This window comes from Sceloporus undulatus, chromosome 5 (assembly GCF_019175285.1).
Source record: "Sceloporus undulatus isolate JIND9_A2432 ecotype Alabama chromosome 5, SceUnd_v1.1, whole genome shotgun sequence".
In the NCBI taxonomy this organism is placed as follows: Eukaryota; Metazoa; Chordata; class Lepidosauria; order Squamata; family Phrynosomatidae; genus Sceloporus; species Sceloporus undulatus.
In genome coordinates, this window is record NC_056526.1 from 10,146,381 (window position 1) to 10,165,027 (window position 18,647).

The 18,647-nt window shown below is 39.5% G+C and overlaps 1 protein-coding gene across 1 annotated transcript in view; it reads left to right on the forward strand.

Moving 5' to 3' along the window:
• The first annotated feature begins 2,775 nt into the window (after positions 1 to 2,775).
• Positions 2,776 to 18,647, forward strand: part of CELF2 (CUGBP Elav-like family member 2) — a 648,498-nt gene continuing 632,626 nt past the window's right edge. Inside the window, exon 1 of the mRNA XM_042470481.1 lies at positions 2,776 to 3,339. Within this exon, the coding sequence (XP_042326415.1) occupies positions 3,287 to 3,339 (53 nt within the window). The 5' untranslated portion in view covers positions 2,776 to 3,286. The remainder of the gene's footprint in view (positions 3,340 to 18,647) is intronic.

Consider the following 18,647-nt stretch of genomic DNA (forward strand, 5'->3'; position numbering starts at 1 on the left):
TCAAGTGGCTGGGATTTATAGTGTGTTTTATTCTCTTGGGCTTCTGGAAAGGAAGCAACCACTTTGCCTGGTTCACAAACAATTATACTCAAGAGTTAGGTAGCCTTTGCTCATGGAGACATTCCTGAGAAAATAATGTGAAACCCTTTTAATGTTGCCCTATAAATGCTTGGTGATAGTTAATGCATACCTTTTCACCATGAGCTCATGGCAACAAGAAGTGGTGACTTGCATGTGTGAATGTGTCATGACAGATCTAACACCATAGAAAGAAGAAGCTGATTTTACAAGGGAATCAGGAAAAAACATGTTTCATTTACCTTTTTAGATTGTATGCCATTGGCAGGTTTTAATGTTGAATTGATGATATCTGTAAAGTGCCATGTAAATTCATGGTGGTGTACAAGGAAATACTAATAGCAATAGCAAGTACATTTCTGTACTGCTTACCAAAGAACTAAGTGGTTTACAAAGTGTAAGCTAATTGCTCCCAACAAGCTGAGTACTCATTTTAGCGACCTATAGAAGGATGCCAGGCTAAGTCTACCTGGAGCCCCTGGCTGGTATTGAACTCACAACCTTGTGGTTTGTGACTGCGTGGCTGCAATACAGGCATTTAACCACTGCATCACCAGGGCTCAATAATAATAATAATAATAATAATAATAATAATAATAATAATAATACCTATTATTATCTTCTCAATCAAATATAGAAACAGATGCAAGTAATGGTTGTGAATCCATAAATTTCCAAACTTGACATATGCTCTATAAAGGAAAGAAAAATACATTTGTTTACATGAACACAAGCATGACCTAGTGATATGAGTGTTGAACTATGACTCGGGGGAGCAGGGTTCAGTTCTCATCTTAGACATGAAACTCACTTGATGAAGTCACATGCTCTCAACCTCAGGGGAAAGCAATGGCAAATCTCCTCTGAACAAATCTTGCCAAGAAACACTCATAGTAGGTTCACCTTAGGGTCACCATAAATTGGAAATGATTTGAAGGCACACAACAGGAACACCACACTTTAGTCAATTGGGACATGCACCCAATTGATACATTAATCTGTATCAAAGCAGAAGTACATACAATTTTTCTTACTATGACAAACACTATGCATACAAGTTTTTTATAGCAGTACCAGAGTCTCCAAAGGAAATGCTACATTTCAATAATTTTTAATATATATTCTGTGAATTTTACATTCTTTTGGAGTGTATCTACACTGTACAAGTAATGCAGTTTGATATCATTCAGACTGCCATGGTTGTATCCTACAGAAGCCTGGGATTTGTAGTTTTGTGAGGCACCAGCAGTCTTTGGCAGGGAAGGTTAAAGAACTTGTAAAACAACATACCCCAGAATTATATAGGATGGAGCCATGGCAGTTAGTGGTGTCACGTTGTATTATGTCTACTAGTGTAGATGTACCTCTTATCAGTTCTAAAACATGACCAGAGAATGGATGAGGAGGGAGGATGATCAGACTCAAAACATGGAATGGAGTTTTGTGTATATATATGCTGATGCTGAATCCATGTATTTTACCTGAAACACTTTCTAGACTTAAATCAAAGATGGATGCAGAATGTGTATCAGTATTCCTTCTCAAATAAAAATTGTACACTGAATGTATATACTGGAGGTGGGAATAACATGACCATAAAGATGTTGTTGAACTAAAATTCCTAATCATTATCTATCCTGCCTAGGACTAGTGGAACTTGAAGTTGAACATCATCTGGAAGACCTCATGGTTCCCTCCTTGATGTTACACCATATTTTGTGCCAATATATTTCTCTAAATTCAGTGACTTTGGCTGCAAATTAATGCCATTTGACATGGCTTTAACAGCCCTGGCTCACTGCTGTGGAATCCTAGAATTTGTAGTTTGTTGTGGCATCAGAGCTCTCTGACAGAGAAGGCTAAATATCTCATAAAACTACACATCCCAGGATCCTATAGCCTTTAGCCATAACAGTTAAAGCGGTGTCAAAGTGCATTATTTCTGGAGTGCAGATGCAGCTTTTATCAGATAGAAACCAACCAATTAACAAACAGGATGCCAAGTAGGTAAGTGAAACCAAAGGCCGCCCTTTCCTAGCCAGTAATTAGACACAAAACACTCTTGAGTTTCTTGGTCCAGAAAATATTGTTTGCAGCCGCAAATGGCAACTGCGCCAATACCTTTTTTAAAGTGATGGCTAAGAGTAAAATGTCCTTTTCCCCTCCCAAATTAAACAGACACCTTTCACCTCCTGAGATTTTGAAGGCAAACAAGGCTTTTAGAATCAAGTGCTGCAAGTCATTAAGCACTTTCTCCCTTGTGCTTATTCTCTCGCTCTCATTCTCTTTGCATCCCCCTCCGCCTTCTCATTTCCAGAATAATAGCAATACGCTGCCAGAATCCGGGCTGTTTTGAATTGTGACTCTGAAATTAACAAATCTGTTACACATTGCAGAGAGAGAAAGAGAGAGAGAGAGAGAGACCAGAGTGAGTTTGGTTGAGTCAATTGTGCGGGGGGGGGGGGGGGAGAAGGAGGAGGAAAAGCCTCCAAAAAGAATAAAGGGTGGGAAGTTTGGGAAGAAAAGAAAATGCATTTTGCTTTCAGAGTGTCATAAAATCTTAACTATGGGGAAAAGGGAGGTGGGAATCTTAAACTCTGGGCTAAGTCTGAGAAAGCTGGAGGGGGAGGTAGAATAGCCAACAGTAAAATAATCCCCCTACCCCCCAGCCAGTGGATGATAATCTGTGTCTGCTTTGCAAACAGAGTCAGGAGGCATGAAAATTGTGATCTCTGCTTGTTTCTTTACGAAAGCAGAGGCGGACAGTGTTCAGCAAGCCAGATTTGGACTGCTTGGCTGCACAGTGGACCGCAGATGCAGGAAAGGTCAACGCCGAGCTCCTTGCAAGAGATGATAAGAGTTTTCTGACTTCTTTTGTGTGTTTCTTTGTGTGTTCAAGGAGGGAGCAGGGAAGGTATTGGTGGTGGAGACATCAAGCTAGAAGTTTGCCAAGAGGTAGAACATAACCAGATTGACTTAGAGAAGGGAAAAACACAGAGACTCTCAAGTTCTTATCAGCTGGAGAAGGAGGAAGAGCTGGGAGGGTATACTCCCCCCCCCCCCCCTTTTTTCTTGTCTATCTGTTGTCATTCCTACACAGTAAGCCGAGAAGAGAGCTGGCTGTTTTTTCAGAGGCTGCAGTTTAGTTGCTTTTGCATTTCTCCTTTCTTTGGAAAGAGAGAAAAGACAGAAAAGAAAAGAGATTACAATGGTTTCTATCATCTCTGATCTGGACCCACTGAAAAGCTGGAAAGTTTTAAGGTAGGTAGGCCTGTTTCTTTCCTCCCCCACTTGCCTTAAACCACAATCCTATTTTTTTTCTTTATTGGGAACAGCCTCCTCTCTTTCAATGCCAATGGGGCTTACTCTGGAGTAAACATCTGTACAAGATTAGGATGGGAAAATCTGGGTTTAAGGTTCACTGGGGAAGACTTCACCCTACCTGAACTGTCATTTGAGAACCTTAGCCCCCCGTGAAGTTGTGAGTTTAAGAGGCAAGAGGAGTTTGCAGTAAAAAAAAATCCTTTTTAAAAGATATACAGAAGGAGGGAGAAAGGGAAACTTTGAACAGATGTTTTAGCAGCGGCTCCAGGGAGAGCTTAAAATATATTCCTTAATGCGGGAAGGAACAGTTGATTGTCTTATTATTTTAAAGTGGGATTTATCTTAGAGGTTGACGCTGTAATACGTTTAGCACCAGTGGATGCTGCTGGAGAGTTAAAATTTTGTGGCTTTCCTTCATTGGAGCGAGACTGTTGAAGGCAACTTTTGCATTACTGCTGGCTTAACAGAGGGTGTATCATTAATTTTATTGGAAAGGGGAGCTATTTTTTTTTTCACATTTTGAGCTTTGTGGCATGCTTTCTGGCTGTTAATTGTGTAAGATATTCTCTTTTGATTCTGAAGAGCAGTAAGTTCCTTACTATATGTATGTATATTTAATATAGTAGCTGGACAAGGGAAGAATACATCTGGTATCCAGTCCACAAGGACACAGGCTGTTGCAGGAATATTAGAAATATCAGTTAACTTTGTGATAGTAACCAGCAAATTGTGTGTGGGGGGGAGGGGAGTTTTCCAAAGTTTTGAGAGAACAAGAGATTTAAGAAACTGTTTGAGTTTCTTGAATGTGGTTAGATGTCAACTTCAAAATGCTTGCACTTTTAAGTACCCTAAAAAAATGCATATATGTTCCTGTGATCAAATATTATTGTTTGGTGGTCTTTAAAAGAGGTCTTACTAAACTATTCCCTAACAGCACTTTGTAGGTGTGTGTGTTGTGAACATGGAACTAAAAGAGTACAGCCCTCTCTCCCACGCTTACACATAGTGTGTGCATGTGTGTGTCAGTCTCACTGTCTCTGAGTTGCATTAGGTGGATGAGTACTATTTGTGGAATGTTAGTTTACTTGATAAAGGAATTCTGAACACTGAAACTCCCCATCCATGCTTTTAGTGATACAATGCATTCAGTATCAGGGCTGATGGTTTGAAGGTCTTCTGTATCTGCTGGGTTCTTTTATCTTGCATTGCAGAGACAACAGTGCCAAAGCTTACGTGAAACTTTGGAGTAGTGCTGTGCTTCTACATGTTTCTTTCCATATCTGCAGACCTGCACATTCATGGCTTTCATCAGTGGGTAAATGTGAAATTCAATTTAGGCTTGACTCAGGGTGCATCTGCACTGTAGAAATAATGCAGTTTGACACCACTTGAACTGTGAGGCCACCATCCTACAGAATCCTGGGATTTGTAGGTTTGTGAGGCACCGGCACTCTTTGGCAGAGAAGACTAAATACCTTGTAAAACTGCAAATACCAGAATCTCATAGGATGGAGCTGCAGCACTTAAAGTGGTGTTCAGCTGTAGTATTTCTACAGTGTGGATTCAGCCTAGATTCATAGCCCTTTAAATCCTCATTTTTCCCCTGATGGGCCTGCACACAATCCTTCCATAGCCTGCAATGTATGCCAAGAAGCTAATGAGCGTTTTTTTTTTCCCTTGCAAAAGGTGTAAAAGTGCAACCAGGGAAAGAAGTAGCAACCACATCACTTTCTCACTGACATAAGCATAAAAACATTTATGGGGCTGACTTGCATTTGGTCAAGGGATTAAAGTTGTCTGAACACAAGAAAGGGAACTGTGCCCCTTAAACCTTCTAGATTTAAACACTAAGGTTGCATCTGCACTGCAGAAATAAAGCAGTTTGACACCACTTTAACTGTCTTGGTTCAGTGCTGTGGCATTCTAGGGGCTGTAATTTTCTGAGATATTTAGTCTTTTCTGTCAGAGAGCTCTGGTGGCACAACTAACTATAAATCCTAAAATTCCATAGGATGGAGCCATGCAAGTTAAAGTGATGTTAATCTGCATTACTGTATTTCTGAAGTTCAGATGGGGCCTAAGATGCATCATGAGATGAGTCCTTATGAGAGCTTTTGGAAGCAACAGACTGTTGGAAAATGTGGCTGAGATTCTGAATCAGATCATAACATAAAAGTTCCACAGGTGTAACTGTGCTTCAGTTCTCTTCTCAACCCCACCAAGTTAACATTTTAGCTCTGCAGGTGTGGTTTGGACTTAGACTATGGAGATTATTGCACGGACAAATAACCTGACTGCTCCCTAATGGGATGCAGCCGGGGTGCAGGATGCAGGTGAGTATTACTGCTTGTAATTTGTTGCTGCCGCCACTGGGTAAATACAACCTAACTGCATCCTGGGTCCCAGGCATGTTTCCGAGGCCACTTTTCAAAGATGGCAGGCTCCCAGCTTTGAAAAGCAGCCTCCAAATTGCGTCTGAGACCTGAGATGCAGCCGGGTTGCACTCGCCAGGTGGAGTGGCAGCGAATTACAAGTAAAATACCCGCCTGCATCCCGTTAGGGAGCAGTCGGGTTATTTTTGTCCATGCAATAATCTCCTCACATATGTCACTAATAGGGTGTCAGCTAGTGAACGTTTATGGATTAGTAAACTTGTTATGTGTGTCTTTGTCTACAGTGTGTAACTAGGTGCTTCTGAGAAGCCTACAAGCCAACCATGGGAGCAATAGCCATGTCTCATCCTGGTATTCAGCAATATCTTTCTGAATCTGATCACTTCTAGACACCATGACTACTAGCCCCTGGATAGACATATCTTCCATGAACTTGGCTAATCACTATCCACAGCTGTCCTGTTAGTGCCACATCTTGTGGCAATGAATCCATAAATTAATGTTGCTACACATTAGGTCATAAGCACCTGTACTAGTGCCTTGTTCCCATGGGACTTGGTGAAACCTCTGACTTTGTCTTCGTGGTTAGGTTTCCATTTTGTAGATCACTGGAGGCATTTTTACTGTGGCCCATGGAGATCAGCCACTGTATATGCATAGTGGGTATGTACAGCCAACCCTACATCTTTCTGTATAGTAATATATCTTTGTGTATTATGACCAGTATAACAGCACTGTTTATGGATAAACACAGGCTATATCATCTTCCTCCCATTGCCAGAGTTGCGTACCCTCCAATATTTCAAGAATGAAAACTCAGATGAGTGTGGGGAACCAACAGAGTGATTAATATGGCAAACATTATTTATTTATTTATTTATTTATTTAAAGTATTTCTGCTTCACCTCCCAGCCCACAAGGGCTCCAGGGGAAGAATTTACAAGCTAGGAGATGCTGCAGTATTTTACTTTTGCCTAAGCCTACTGGGAATGGCAAGATTCCTCCTCTTTCTTCTTTCCTCTCACCCCGCTGAGTTAACTGAGTGCAAACTAATTTTGCAAAGTAAACAGCCATTGAAGTAAATTGAAGACTTCAGTGGGAGGAGGAGGGAGAAACTGGGACATTTTAAAAGCAACTGAAAAAGTGGGACAGTATAGAATTAATCAGGACAGTCCCTGACAGTTAAGGGGTGTGGAGTTTCAGTTTCCATAGATTACTTTTGCTTTAGGCATGGTAGACATTAGCCATAGTGGAAAGATTTTTTGAGGAAGGAAAAGACTAAATGTGGCCCCAGGGTAACCAGCTTCTAATGTCTCATGTATAAACTTACATATTATCAGCACAGTCTTATAGGATCTCATCAAAGCCCATCCAGTCCAGTGTGCTTCTTCCAGTAATAAGCAAGCAGATACCTCTGTATGTGCCCATTATCCATGCTTTCTCCTAAAAACTGTGCTCAGGACACAGCATTCAGAGATACACTGGTTCTATATAGGGAGGGTCAATTTACTGACTGCAGCTAAACATTATAGCTAGCCAGGTGCTAGATGAATTTGTCTAAACTTCTGCAAAGGCTTCAGAAGCAACAAAAGGCAATATCTGGGTCATTCCAAATTAGGGAATACATGTTGAGCAAGAGTAGATAGGATTACAGAAGTATCCCCTTCTCTTGACAATAATATGTGAACAAACTCCACTGGGGATGCAGTTCTTTGCTAACTTAACTCTCGAATGAAACAATGAGTAATTTAAACTTTTTTCTTCCTGCTTTCATTGAACATTTTTTCAGATTTCAAAGAATATTTGCAGTTTAGGATTTACTCTGCACAAAATTTGCCCATGGTTCTTTGACACAGAAAAATACCATATTCCACATTAGAAGTATTGTTTTTGTGCAGAAAAACAATTATTCTGTAGAAAATGAAGTCTTCCACCCAAAAATGCAGGACTATTGCACAGAATAAGTCTTGAACTGCAAAGATTCTTGTCAGGGTTCTCATAAATGTTTTCCAGCACTTGAGAAACACTTTTTTAAACCATTTTTTTTTTCATTTTAAGGGGGAAAGAAATCTTTTCATCCCTAATCTAGATAAATAGCAACTTTATGTTTGTCATCTGTCTATGTGTAACCCTGAACTTTGCAGAAAGTTTTCAGATAGTGAGAGATCTGTAAATATCTCTCAGTTTAGGAGCATTTAAAGAATTCACTCCATTAAAGTATTTTTTGTTTGTTTGTTTAGCAGATTTAATAAATCTTGAGTAAATACAGAAACAAGTTATAGTCATAAATCTACACATTTCTTTGCACTGTATTCTCTGCAAGAAAATGTAAAAGCCCACACATCTGAAAAATATGCACATGTCATTGTGTACACTCCAACAATATTTACAACCATACTTTATCAATGTGTCTGCTTACAAAATGTGCATAGAAATACATGCATTTTTCATTTAAAAATGGAAGCAGTGAAGAAAGGAAAGGTGGGAAATTTAAGCCCACTGATAAAAGGCCAATTTCTTCCTGAAGGAAGCAAAGAGTAATTTTAACAGTTTTCTTGCCACTGCAAGAACGTCTTCAAAAAACCACATAGTTTTCTAAGCCTATTTGCAGTTCAGGACTTATTCTCCACAAGATTCAAATATGGTTGTTTTGCATAGGAAACAGGATTTTCTGTGCAGAAAATAGTATTTCTACATATAAGAATTATTGCATGTGCAGAAAATGCTACTTTCTGTGCAGAATTTTTTTGTCTTTGTAAATCAATCATTTATGACTTTTACACAGCACAAGTTCTAGGCTGTGAAAATTCTCCTCAGTCCAGGATCCTTCTCATCATGGATTTTGATACTTGGGGGAAAATGTTTTTAACCATTTTCTGAATTTTTTGAATATTCTTCCCATCCCTAAGAAACACAGAGTGCCCTGTAAATGTGTATTTGGGTGATTCTGTGTCACACTTTTACATATGATTTGTGGCTTGCTTGTCACTAAGCCTCTGCTGTTCTCTAAAGCCATTCTTGTTTATTAAATAAATCCAAGATTGCCACCTGTTATTTTTCAGGCAGTTTTGGAGAGAATCCTCTGGGTGCTTCTATGATTCGTGCCTTTTCCTATGAGCTGTTCTCAGCATCCCATTTTCAGAGATATGCTGGTCTACCTCCTTCTGAGTTCTATGGAGCTAACTATAATTAATAGTAGTAGTGGTAGTAGTAGTAGTAGTAGTAGTAGTATTTATTTATATCCCGCCCAATCACTGGGAATCCAGGTGGCTTACAACAGTAGGGATAATACAAAGCAATAGCAATAAACAATAACAATAAACATAAAATAATAAACAAATGTAACATAGCAATATATAGCAAAAACATAATAATAATAATAATAATAATAATAATGTAACAATTCAATAATGACAAAAGCATAACACAGAAGATTACATTCAAATCAATCATTATCAAAAAGAAATCCCCATTTCCAACCCTTCATTCCAAAAAAATAAAAAATAAAGCAGATGCCAATAAACAATGAAATAATAAAGGAAATACAGCACAACAAGTTACATTACAGTTAAGAATTTACAATAAAAGATTACAATCTAACACCCTGAAAAAAGGGGAGACAAATTAGCAACAAGATAATGTTCTCCTTAGTATCACTGAGGCTTTATGGGCCGATGCCCACACTGAGTTGGTCCAGGGCTGGAGGGGGAGCAGGATGTTAAAGGGGCCTCCCTTTAACACAATTGCACATTAAATCTCAACACACGTTTTTCCAACAGTATAACAAATTGCAAATATTAACTTTGACACATATGCAGTGTCCCAAAAGTTCCATATATCCAAGGAGATGCCAGTGAAGGACTTGATTGTAGGACTTTTCTGCCTGTGCTACTCAGTATGTTATAATGTTTGGTGCAACCTTAAAGCCCTAAACAAACAAACAAATAAACAAACAAAGCAAATGTAATATAGGCTCTATCTGCACAAGGCAGAGTATTACAGGGACAGCCTGGACTATCCTGGCCCCAGAGCTGCCCTGACCTCTCCCCATTATTTGGCCCTCTCTTTCCATGCCAGGGCAGCTGTTTAGTTGTGCATCCTGCTGTTTGCACATCCAGCAGTGTGAACACCTCTGGATTCCTCATTCTGACCTCAAAAATGAGAAGCCCATGGTGGCTTTGTACACTCTGGAAAATCTATTGCCATCATGTGTGTCCACAGTCACCATGGGTCTCTTGTTTCTGAGATCAGAATGAGGCACGCAGAGCCCAGAGGTGATCACATGGCTGAGCACTTTGTTCTGACCTCAGAGCAAGCTACCAGTGGCAGTTGGAGATGCATAAGACAGCTCAGCAAGATGCCAGTGCAGACAGTCACCCCGGTGCAGGAACAGAGGACTCAGAATCTTCCCCGAAGATTCCATGGCAAAAAGTAGGAGGTTTAAACTAGTGTAAGGGTGTTATACCCTGGTTCTGGTGCTGAACAGCCTGAATATTGTCCAGATTTTTTGCACCAGAACCAAGGTATGGGCTGTGCATTGTTCAAACAGGACACTGCTGGAACAGGGTGGGGTTGGGAACGGGCCTTTGGGCCCATGCAGACAAGCCCATAGAAATCACACTAAGAGTACAAACTAAGAGCCTACGCCGATGATTTGGTTTTAACAATCGCAAATCCTTTAGAGAGTATTGATCAACTTTTTAAATTATTTTTAAAATTTGGGAAAGTGGCGGGCTATAAAATTAATGTCAAAAAAACGAATATCTTGACAATGAATATGGATAAGGAGGAAAACAAGAAATTGCAAGAAACGTCTGTTTTCCAATTGGTTAAAAAAGTTAAATATTTAGGGGTGATATTAAAAACAAAAAATATAGAATTATTACAAAATAATTACGAGAAAATGTGGAAAAATATCAAAATAGATTTGGAAAAATGGTCTAAATTAAATATATCTTGGATGGGAAAAATGGCAATAATTAAGATGGCGATATTACCAAAATTTCTTTTTCTTTTTCAGAATCTCCCAATAATTAATAATGATTTATCATTTAAAAGATGGGAAAAGGAAATTTCTAAATTTATCTGGAACAACAAAAAAGCAAGAATTAAATTAAAAATTTTACAGGACTCCACTGAAAGAGGAGGTTTAGCAGTACCAAATTTAAAATGGTACTACCATGCATGTGTCTTAGATTGGGTAATTGATTGGATCAAATTGCAAAAGAAAAGAACAATAAACTTAGAAAAATGTGATTTGAAATATGGGATCCACGGATACATATTTTATGGAAAAATAAAGGTGGATGAAAATTTTAATAATCATCTGATAAGGAAAAACTTGTTAAAGATTTGGAACAAATATGCTCAAAAATGGTGCACGCAAATACCGTTGTTTACCTCCCCAAATGAGGCTTTACATAAAAGGGAGGTTCTGAAAAAGAATTATTGGGTAACATATAAGGACTTAACCAGACTACAAGATGGGAAACAGTCTCTGAAAATGCAGGATGAATTGAATAAGGAAGGCTTTTCTTGCAACTGGTTCACATATAGACAATTAAGGGAAAGATTTCGGACAGACATTGAAGTGAAAGGTATAGGACCAGTAGAAGAAGAATTAGAAAAGATATTGAATGATCCCAAAAAACAAATTTCAAAATTACATAGTCTAATTAGGAAGTTCGAGTTAGAACAAGAAATAGTTAAAGAATACATGGTTAAATGGGCAAAGGATTTGGAGGAACAAATACAATTAGAGCATTGGGAGAAATTATGGCAAAAAAGAATTAAATATACACCGAGTGTTATGATAAAAGAAAATATATATAAAGTGATGTATAGATGGTATCTAATAATAATAATAATAATAATAATAATAATAATAATAATAATACATTTTATTTATAGACCGCTATTCCGAATGATCATAGCGGTGTACAGTAAAAATTGGATACAAAACAAATATAAGGTGACAGTTAAAGGAGGGAGAAGTCTCGTCCTTCAGGCAGTCCCTGATGTTGCTGGGTCTGCCTGGTCGCTCCCCCTGAGGCCGAGATGACAGTTAAGGAGGGAGGGGCCTCTTCCTTCAGGCTGTCCCTGATGTTGCTGGGTTCTGGTGGTCGCTCCCTCTGAGGCGAGTGTGACAGTTGAGAGGGAGGGCCTCTTCCTTCAGGCAGTCCCTGATGTTGCTGGGTCTGGCTCTGTCTGGTCGCTCTCTGAGGCCGAAGGTGACAGTTGAGGAGGGAGGGGCCTCTTCCTTCAGGCAGTCCCTGTGTTGCTGGGTCTGGCTGGTCGCTCCCTCGAGGCGCGGATGGTGACAGTTGAGGAGGAGGGGCCTCTTCCTTCAGCGTCCCTGATGTTGCGGGTCTGCTGGTCGCTCCCTCTGAGGCCGAAGGTGACAGTTGAGGAGGGAGGGGCTCTCCTTCAGGCAGTTCATGTTGCTGGGTCTGGCTGGTCGCTCCCTCTGAGGCCGAGGTGACAGTTGAGGAGGGAGGGGCCTCTTCCTTCAGGCAGTCCCTGATGTTGCTGGGTCTGCCTGGTCGCTCCCTCTGAGGCCGAGGTGACAGTTGAGGAGGGAGGGGCCTCTTCCTTCAGGCAGTCCCTGATGTTGCTGGGTCTGCCTGGTCGCTCCCTCTAACCCCTTATAAGATGGCAAAAATGTTTAAGAATAGAGGTAATAAATGTTGGAAATGTAAAAGTAAAGTGGGAACATACCTACATTGTTGGTGGTGGTGTAGAAAATCTGAGACATATTGGAAAGAAGTACATAATGAAATAAGGAGGATAATTAATATTAAAGAGAAAGCCAGACCCAGACTGTATCTTTTAAACATGACAGACAATTTAAATTTAAATAAGAGTCAAGATAAATTATTCTTTTTTCTAATCGTGGCGGCAAGGATAACGTTTGCAAAATATTGGAAGGAGGAAAAGACGCTGAGGTTGGATGAATGGAGATTTAAAGTTATGGAGTTTTGTGAAATGGAAAAGTTGACTACAATAGTAGGTAAAGGTTCCCTGGACAGCTTTTATGAAATATGGAATCCTTGGAAGGAATATATACAGAAACAAAAACAGAATATAATGAAACTTTGCCTTGAGATATAATAATATATAGTGGTAATAAAGGGGGGTAAAACACCAGAGGTGGATAGGATTATAGATGAAGAATCGTAGATACTCCATACACCAGTATCTATGTGGAATTGATTTGATGAATAAGAGGAAGAAATATGAGAGAGTTAGTGGGCTAAGTATTAGGAAAAATTGGGGATTTGGTAGTACCTCTAGGAAGTGTCAAGTAAAGTAAGAACAAGTACATATTTTTATATGAAGTAATTATAGAATGAATAAGAAGATGTGTTATAGGAATTTTTTTTTAAAAAAAAAGATTATATTGTGTATTTTCGTTCTATTTCTTTTCTGTATTTTTTGTATATATATGAAAATTTAAAAAACAAAAACAAATAATTTACCCTTTTGTTCCCTCCCAAATTGTTGTTGTTGTTAGTTACACTTGAGTTGACTCCGACTCATGGCAACCCTGTGCATGAGACTTCTCCAAGACTCCCTGTCCTCCACTGTCTTGCTCAGGCCCTGAAGACCGATGCCTGTGACCCTTGATTGAGTCCATACATTTGGCATGCAGTCTTCCCCTCCTTCTTCTACCCTCTACCTTTCCTAGTATTATTGTTTTTTCTAGTGATGCATGCCTTCTCATTATGTGGCCAAATCTCAACAGCCTCAGTTTGATCATCTTGGGTTCCAACGAGATTTCTGGTTTGATCTCTCCAAGGACCCTTTTTTTTGGTCTTTTTCTCTGTCTTCTTCAGCACCACATCTCAAATGCATTGATTTCTTACTGTCTACTTCCTTTATTTTCCAGCTCTTTCATCCATGTGTGGTGATGAGGAATACAATTCTGATCTTAGTGCACAGTTGTATATCTTTACTCTTAACTACACAACTAAAAATGCCACTAATCTGATTCAAGAAGCAAAGGACCGACTTATGGCAACTCAATGACAGACTTTTCTTGGCAGAATTTGGTCAGGAGGTTGACCTTGTCCTCCTTTGAGGCTATGAGAGTGTGACTTGCTATAAGAGTATCCCTATTGCTAGAAGGGTCAATGCAAGGAATCTGAAGTATAGGTGTAAAGTTCAGTGTCTCCAATGCTTGTCAGTATCAGCATACACACACACACACACACATTAAGCTGCTGGTAAAAGCATAGAAACATATTTTGCTTTTATTTATTATTTTAAAAAATAATGGTTCTCTTTCTTTAAAAAAATATTTCTCAATTCAGTTGACTTTTTTTCTTTTTTAAAAAATGCAGTTTACAGAAATGATGACAACAACATAGGATGACATGCTAAAGGTTTTTTTATTTTTGTGCTGAAAGGTTGGAACATAACTCAAGAGCATTTTTATCCAGTGATTTAAACAGGTCATCTTCAACATCATGATGCTAGGCAACAATATATATATATATGCCACGTGTTACAGAACTGCTATTCTGGGAACACTGCAGAGAATATATAAAAGCTGCTTCTTTTTTTAAATGGGACTGCATCTGTATCCAACTCTGTTAAGAAAATCAGGTTAATGCCCCGCTACAGATGAACAGGAGGAAGAAAGAGAAGATTTCACAGCCCAAATATTTATAACACTAGAAAATGCCCCTCCTGTTCCAAGAGCTGAGTCACACCTCTCCTGGAACACAAAACAGGTATAAAATCCCACTTTAAAAACTGGAAGAAACAGTGGGTGTGTATTTCGAGAGCTTGAACATTAGCACATTACAAATAAATAGTTACTTCACAATTGTCCTCTCTTTCTTGTAATGAAAGTACAACTAAATTTACATTGCAGCTGCACTAAATGATGGAAAAGATTTCCTGTGTTGTAAGTAGCTTTAGTAAATTTTACAGTCAGGGAGTGTGTGTGGCCTTAGTAAAAGACAGTGGAGGACTATCACGTAGTTCAAGGGCTGGTTTACCTTGTACTTTCTTTTCTATGTTGAAAGGATACTGACCTTAAGAGATAAAAAGTAACATTTCTAACACAGCCTCCAACTCATAGCAGTTGTTGTTGTTGTTGTTGTTGTTGTTGTTGTTGTTGTGTGTCTTCCAGTCATTTCCAACTTATGGCAACCCTAAGGCAAACCTATCATGGAGTTTTCTTGGAAAGATTTCTTCAGAGGAGGTTTGCCATTGCCTTCCCCTGAGGCTGAAAGCATGCGACCAACGAAAGCAGGACAAAAGTGGCTAAGCCAGTGGTACATAAACTTTTTACCTTTGAGACCCTCTCCCTTTATATCTACTTGTGGACATCGTGCCCCCCCTTCACTTGACATAGGATACAAATAAAAATATTTTATTGATTGATTGATTTGCGCATTCATGTATATTCCTATTTTTACACTTTATAAGGAAACAATATTGTTCAAAATAGAACAATATTATTTAAGTAAATTTAATATTTTTCTCAACACACGTTTAAATTTAACACATAAAAAGTTTGGGAGGAGGAGGAGGGGGGACGGATAAGGGCTTCCAAGTCTCACAACCCTCCCCCCCCCCCTTTGAGCAACTCTTGGACCCCTATGGAAATCCCACCCCACCATTTGAGTACCACTGGGCTAAGCAGCATCAGATTATGTTCAAGATAGCAAAAGTTATTAATGATGATGTTAGGAGATGCTGCTGTAGATTGCTTTTGACTGAGTCTACAGGGAAGGACAAGATTTTACACCCTCCTCTCCTCTTACCCTGCTGAGTTAATTGAATGAAAACTACTTTGATCAAATGTTTGCATCAAAATGGGGGAATGTAGGAGGGGGAGAAAGAAAATTGAACATTTTAAAAGGAACTGAAAATGTGGGTTGAGAGATAATTAATCAGTACTATCCCTGCCAAACTGAGACAGTGGAGAGTCATCTTTTTATTGTCTCTTGCCCAGCCTTACCATTAAGTAAAGTGGTTTCAGGTAGCAGATACTGGGAGGAGTCAGTTAAATGTCAGAGAAGATATCTCTTTGCCACACTGTCTGTCCTGTGATTGTTTCACTAGCCTTCTCTGTTTAGGCACAGTTGAAAATGTCATCCCATGACTATTGCTGAAGAATGACAGAGCTGCCAATTCATTTGGCTCTGATACATGGAAACCAGCAAAATGTCTTGTTTTGAACTATTTTATTTATTCCCTCTTCTCTCCTGCTTGGACTCAAGGTGGCTTACAAGAGAAAACTAATTAATTTTTTTAAAAAAGTTGTTTGTTGTTCTATGTCCTCAAGAAGTTTCCTAATTATGGAGGCCCTACGTTTTATTAGGAAAATTTGTTCAGAGGGGATTTGCCATTGACTTCCTCTGAGACTGAGAGAGTGTGACTTATCCAAGGTCATTTAGTGGATTTTCATGGCTGAGTGGGGATTCAAGCATTATAGTCGATACTCAGATAACTATGGCACTGTACAGATGGTGTGCCGTCGTTACATGCAAGGGGTGGCGCTTCCAGATGCGACTCACCCCTCACACATGACGAGGGCATCAAAATGGCAGCACCCTGTACATACGGGTGCTGCCATTTTGACTTGATGGATGTCCTGGCACCTTTGTGATGCCGCAAGTGCACCATTGGCAACTTGCAGTGTCACAAGGGTGCCACAAGAAGAACCCGCTTTTTGCAGGTTCTTTTTGCTCCATGACAGAGCCGCTTGGTTTGTCTGCTGCGGCTCCCTCGCGGAGCAAACCAGGGTGGTGGGAGATCGCCCTTTTTGGGTGGTCTGTATCCCGCCTATGTCACAGTGGCTCAAAGTAAAAATACATGTAGCTAAAAAATTAAGACATTATTTCTATCTATCTATAGAACTGGATTATGGTTGCCAATTTAGGATCGTCCCAAGCCCTGAGGTTTCTGGGCCAAAACCTGAGACCTATGGACAGTCTGTAATAATGTCATTTAGCATTTGGCATTAACTGCAAACACAGTTCTTACAGCTTGTCATTCAAACACACACAGAGATAACATATTTTCCTGTTTGGAAATTAACAGGGAAATCTTAGCTAAAGGGGATGTTTCCAGAATAAGTATAATGAGGGGATTTCAGTTAGGTAGGTGCCAGCCCTCTAGCTTCTATCTGGAAGATGGATTCAGAGCAGAGTAGAGAATAAGACTTGGCACCATGACAACTAATGAAGGAAGCTAAGTAAAGACATAGACTTTCTAGGCAGCCTTTGCAAGTTGCAGCAACAAATGAATTAAGCCTTTCTGATTATAGCAAGGAAGTGACCCACGAAAACTGGAGACTCAGAACCAGACCCTGAGATCTGGCAGCCATAAATTAAAACAAATGAAAATATGCATTTAAAAGCAAAGCAAAGGATAAAAGAAGGATAACTCATTATTAAAGTTTTGGTGTTGTTGTAAAATTAAAAAGCCCCCCAAAGTCCATCAGGTGTTCCTTTGTTTTAAAAATGCCAGGAGTGAACCCTAGAAAGAGAGTTCTGAAGCCTGGGAGCAGCCACCAAGAAGACCTTCTCTTGCATTTCCACTAAATGTGCCTGTAAGGATGGGAGGTTTTCGCTTCCCCCAAACATTTCTCCACCAGAACAAGCTAGCTCTGTATCACTCTCACTAGTAAGATAATCCATTGGAAGAGGACAGTACTATCTGGGGAAAAGATCACACATTGTCTTAGAACTTTCTATTTCTTCTTGCCTCCGCTTTGTAACATCCTATCCTTTTTGTAAGGATGAAGTCAGAGTGAGGGTGAGAAGACAGGCTTCTGAGCAACTCAAAAACTACTAGAAGTAATAAAAGCGTTATCATATTTGTCTTCTGTCTCTTTTGTTTCCCCACCATTTAGAGTTCCATGAATGGAGTTCTGTGTTTTGTATTATATAAAATTGTTTGCTCATGTATGGTAAGAAAGTTTCTTGAGGGATTGTAGAAGATCATTCAAGTCAAAACCTGTTACTGAGACAAAGTGGGGATGGGAAGAGACTGTGTAAGAAGTTGCAGCAAGTGCACATATCACTTTTTGAAGAGAGCTGGGGATTAGCAGTTGCTGAACTGCTTCTTACCATTCATGCGTTTCATTTGGATGAAAACGAATTATGCATTGAAGGATATGAGAGCTATTGAGCCATTTGTCAACAACAGCAGTTGTCTTACTGATGCCTTCAGTTCTATTTTTGGCTTTCATCTCAGAATGGTTCTTGCAGCACTAGGATCCACCAATGAGTAAGCCAGTATTGTTCTACAAGGTGTCTCACTCCAGATCTATCAAGCTTACTGTCTTGTTAAATAATACTCCTAACCAAAGTGATGATCTGGATTTTGTCCAGATGCTTTTTTCAGAAGAGACTGGCTGACATTCAATAATGCAGTGATGGATGCGTAATCTAGAGTTAAATCATGTTAAAAGCATGATCAAAAGAAAGATTATCACACCCCCATGTGCTTATCCCATTCTTGTCCCATATGTAAAAAGCAATGGACACGGCATTTGGTATTAACGGGAGTACCGTTAATACCAAATAACTCCTCCATTACTGTCCAGTCTGGACAAGAACGGGATAAGTGCATGGGGATGTGATAATCTTTCCTCCCAATCATGCTATTAACATAATTTAATGGAAATTTAATGATGGGAGGAGGATGCTTTCCTCCCGTGTCTAAGCCTCACTGCTGGCTCCTAAGGTGGGTTTGGGTGGTCAGGCCAGACGATGCTACTTAGTGACATAACACAGCATAACAGTATACATAACTAAGTAATCAGTGTAAGCTATCAATGACTGCAATGTGAACATCTTGTTTTCTCATGGTGTTATAGAAGAGAGATTA